Source organism: Oxyura jamaicensis, unplaced genomic scaffold (assembly GCF_011077185.1).
Source record: "Oxyura jamaicensis isolate SHBP4307 breed ruddy duck unplaced genomic scaffold, BPBGC_Ojam_1.0 oxyUn_random_OJ70537, whole genome shotgun sequence".
NCBI classification, from domain to species: Eukaryota; Metazoa; Chordata; class Aves; order Anseriformes; family Anatidae; genus Oxyura; species Oxyura jamaicensis.
This window is the reverse complement of record NW_023310041.1, coordinates 1-4030: the sequence shown is the minus strand read 5'-3', so window position 1 is coordinate 4030 and position 4030 is coordinate 1. Positions and strand designations below refer to the sequence as shown.

Genomic DNA, 4030 nt, shown 5'->3' with positions numbered 1-4030 from the left:
TGAGCAGCCAGCGGGTGGGATGGGGGCTGTGACCTACAGGCAGGAGGCGTGTGGTCAGAGACCCAGCTGCAGGCAAGGACAGCTGTAGGCAGCAGAGCCGTGGGCAGGGAGTGAGAGGCAGCTGCTCCCAGAAACTCCGCAGTAGGGGAGATTTGGGCACTTCCCTGCCATCCCTGCAGTGCAGATGACTTACCTGGAGCAACCACATGGTCTCCGCTCAAATCCAGCAAAGCCTGTACCCCAAAACCACTGGATCTCTGACTGTGTTGTTCCTTAGCAGCAGAACCCTCAGAACAAGAGAATCCCCCGGGTGCCCATCTCTCACTTTCATTCCTGCCTCTCAAAGTGGAACACTGGGGCATTTCTCTGTGTTTCTCCTCCCATCCGTTCTGCCCTTAGTATTTCCCTCAGTCTCTCTGAGCAGTGGGATTAAAGCCAGAGTTCAAACACCAGAATAAAGAGTCCTGCTCTGGAGGTGCATCCCTGGGAGCAAAGTGCCCAAGCTGTTCCAGCCAATGTGGCTCGGGGCACTGCAGTGCCTAAGGCTGGGAAATGAACTCGCTCTTTCCAGGTCACTCTGGTTTAAGGACATCCAGCATTGTCCGTGGGGTTATCCTGCTGGAGGATGATAAACAGCCCCTCTGTATTGCAGGTGCACTGCATCTGAACTAAACTATGGGTTTCAGAACATGTCACCGCCTTTCATAGGTACCCAGTGCATGTATCTTTGTCTTTGGATAGACCCTGAGGCCAAGAGGCAGCACATGTCCAACAGCAGCTCCATCACTGAGTTCCTCCTCCTGGCATTCACAGACAACAGGGAGCTGCAGCTCCTGCACTTCACGCTCTTCCTGGGCATCTACCTGGCTGCCCTCCTGGGCAACGGCCTCATCCTCACTGCCATAGCCTGCGACCACCACCTCCACACCCCCATGTACTTCTTCCTCCTCAACCTTGCACTCCTCGACCTGGGCTGCATCTCCACCACTCTCCCCAAAGCCATGGCCAGTTCCCTCTGGAACACCAGGGCCATCTCCTATGCAGGATGTGCTGCCCAGGTCTTTCTGATTGTCTTCTTGTTTTCATCTGAGCATTCTCTTCTCACCATCATGTCCTATGACCGCTATGTTGCCATCTGCAAGCCCCTGCACTACGAGATCCTCCTGGGCAGCAGAGCTTGTGTCCAGATGGCAGCAGCTGCCTGGGGCATTACTTTTCTCTATGCTGTGCTGCACACTGCCAATACGTTTTCACTGCCACTCTGTGGAGGAAATACCCTGGACCAGTTCTTCTGTGAAATTCCCCGGATCCTCAAGCTCTCCTGCTCACACTCCTACCTCAGGAAATTTTGGCTTCTTCTGGTTGGTTTCGGTTTAGCATTTGGCTGTTTTGTATTCATCATTCTGTCTTACGTGCAGATCTTCAGGGCCGTGCTGAGGATGCCCTCTGAGCAGGGCCGGCACAAAGCCTTTTCCACGTGCCTCCCTCACCTGGCTGTAGTCTCCCTGTTTCTCAGCACAGCCATGTTTGCCTACCTGAAGCCCACCACCTTCTCCTACGCAGTGCTGGACCTGGTGGTGGCAGTTCTGTACTCGGTGGTCCCTCCAACTTTGAACCCCCTCATCTACAGCATGAGGAACCAGGAGCTGAAGGGTGCTATTAGGAAAATGTTTTCACAGATGTTTCTTAAGAGTGATTATTTTCCCTTCTTTCTCTGCAAATGACTTTCTGAGTATCTTCTTGCAGGGATGGTCCTTGTGTTATTATCATTTTAGTAATTGCTATCTTCAGTGTCACTTGCATTTTTAATGGTCTAAAAAAGATAATTTCTTCATTATCTTTTTATTGAGGAATAACACTGATCCATATAGTCTTGAGGCTCTATAAATGTACATCTAACAGTAGGTCAGCACTGACTCTCTTAGTATCGTCGTAATAATATGGTGTCTCCCCCGTGCGCTGCTTGAAGACTTGTTTTTCCTTCAAAGCTGGTGCCAAGATCAGGGCTGTGCAGCTGTACCTTGAAAGGCCTGTTGCTGCATGGATTTGGGAGAGAAAAACTCATTGCCATGCTGTGAGTAGTGAAAGACCATGGGTAGGAATTAGGAGCAACCTGTTGGTATCTGATGAGAGTGGAGATGGCAAATCCTTACTGAGGTGCATACTCATGGCTGTCCCACATGGGGCAGGGCAGAGGACATCTTCCAGGAGAGGAGTGTGGAGTTGGTTGAAGGGCCCAGGTATTCTACATGGGCAGACTATGCTCAGAGTGGGCAGTGACCCGCATTTAGTGTTTGTAGGAGGCTTTGTTTAATTGTGCTGTCCTCTGTGTAGATCTTCAGGTCTGTGCTGAGGATGCCCTCTGAGCAGGGACAGCACAAAGCCTTCTCCATGTACCTCCCTCACCTTGCCATGGTCTCCCAGTTTCTCAGCATGGCCATGTTTGCCTACCTGAAGTCCCCTCCATCTCCTACCCATCTCCGGATCTGATGGTGGTAGTTCTGTACTTGGTGATGTCCCCAGCTTTGAACCTCTTCATCTATAGCATGAGGAACCAGGAGCTCAAGGATATCATTTGAAAAGCATTTTTTGATTGTTTTTCAGTATTCATAGAGTTCCCTTCTCTCTTCTGAAATGACTCCCAGTATATTGTCTTGCAGGTTTGTGTTGTGTTATTTTTTCATTATAATTATGTATGCATTTATTATTCTTTATTGCTGCTTGTGCTTCTGCTGTTCCTAGAAAAATACTTGTATTCCTCCCACTGCTACTGAGGAATTATTTTGCATTGTCTCACCTGAAGGCTATATAAAAGGATCTCTTAAAGACTTTCTCTGGGTGGACTCCCACATAGCAGCTCTGTAACAAAATGCGATCTCCCCAGCATCCTGCCTGAAGGCTGGGCTCTTCCTCCAAAGATGGCGCCAGGAACAGGCCTAAATACTTGCTGTTTCTCCCTGGGTGCACCACCAAATAGCTCCTGGTTGTGTCTAGTGACAGTGGACTGTGACAAAGAACCGTTATGGTTTAACCTGGCTGGCAGCTAAGCACCACACAGCCATTTGCTCACCCTCCCCCCTCCCTTTCTGGGATGAGGGAGAAAATCAGAAAAAAAAAAAAAAATAAAGCCTGTGGGTTGAGATAAAGACATCTTATTAGGACCGAAAAAAAAGAAAAATACTAATGATAACGATATTAGTACTACTAATAACGATGTGTACAAAACAAGTGATGCACAATGCAATTGCTCACCACCTGCTGACCGATGCCCAGCCTATCCCTGAGCAGCTGGTCCTCCCACCCCAGCCAGCCCCCCCCCACCCCCCATATTAATTGTTCAGCATGACATCAGCGGGTACGGAATACCCCTTTGGCCAATTTGGGTCAGCTGTCCTGGTTCTGTCCCCTCCCAGGACAGAGAAGCTGAAAAGTCCTTGGCTTAGTGTAAGCAGTGCCCTGCAACAATTAAAACATCAGGGTGTTATCAACATTGTTCTCATCCTAAATCCCAAACACAGAACCTTACCAAGGAGAGAAATTAACTCTATCATAGCTGAAGTCAGCACCCAGTGGAGATGGTGAATGGCTACTGTAACATACCCAGCGTGCACATACCCAGCAGGCCTCACAAAGTGACAGATAACAACAGGTGGGGTCCCCAAAGACAAAAACAATAAACCCATGCACCTGTATGGATAAAGTGAGTTCTAACCTGAATTATTCACAGGTAAGCAAGGACTGTGCAGCCCCAGACGAGACAGTGGAACCCAGCAGGCACAGGGAGAGGGAACTGGCAATGACTGACATCATCCTTAGTGAAGTACCACCATCTAGTCCAGAGATACACCACAGCCCACTTGCTCTGCAGAGCAGCACTGCTAGTCAACACTGCCCAGGAGGGAGCTGGTCTTGGAAATGTCTGGATCCTTCCTCCTGCTGAAATCCATGTCTGTACCGAATGAACAACCAACCCTGTCACCCATGCCCAGAATCCATAGACCCTAGAGTGAGCCCCTGTGTGAGACATGGT

At 49.4% G+C, this 4030-nt stretch overlaps 1 protein-coding gene across 1 annotated transcript; it reads left to right on the top strand.

The window, feature by feature from the left end:
- Window positions 1-764: 764 nt before the first annotated feature.
- Window positions 765-1724, top strand: LOC118159467 (olfactory receptor 14A16-like). Its single transcript, XM_035314044.1, has one exon. The coding sequence runs from the start codon at window positions 765-767 to the stop codon at window positions 1722-1724; it is 960 nt and encodes a 319-aa protein (XP_035169935.1).
- The last annotated feature ends 2306 nt before the right edge of the window (window positions 1725-4030 follow it).

Excerpts from the sequence above, each read along its gene's own strand:
- LOC118159467 (XM_035314044.1), top strand. The coding sequence starts at position 765 with ATGTCCAACAGCAGCTCCATCACTGAGTTCCTCCTCCTGGCATTCACA.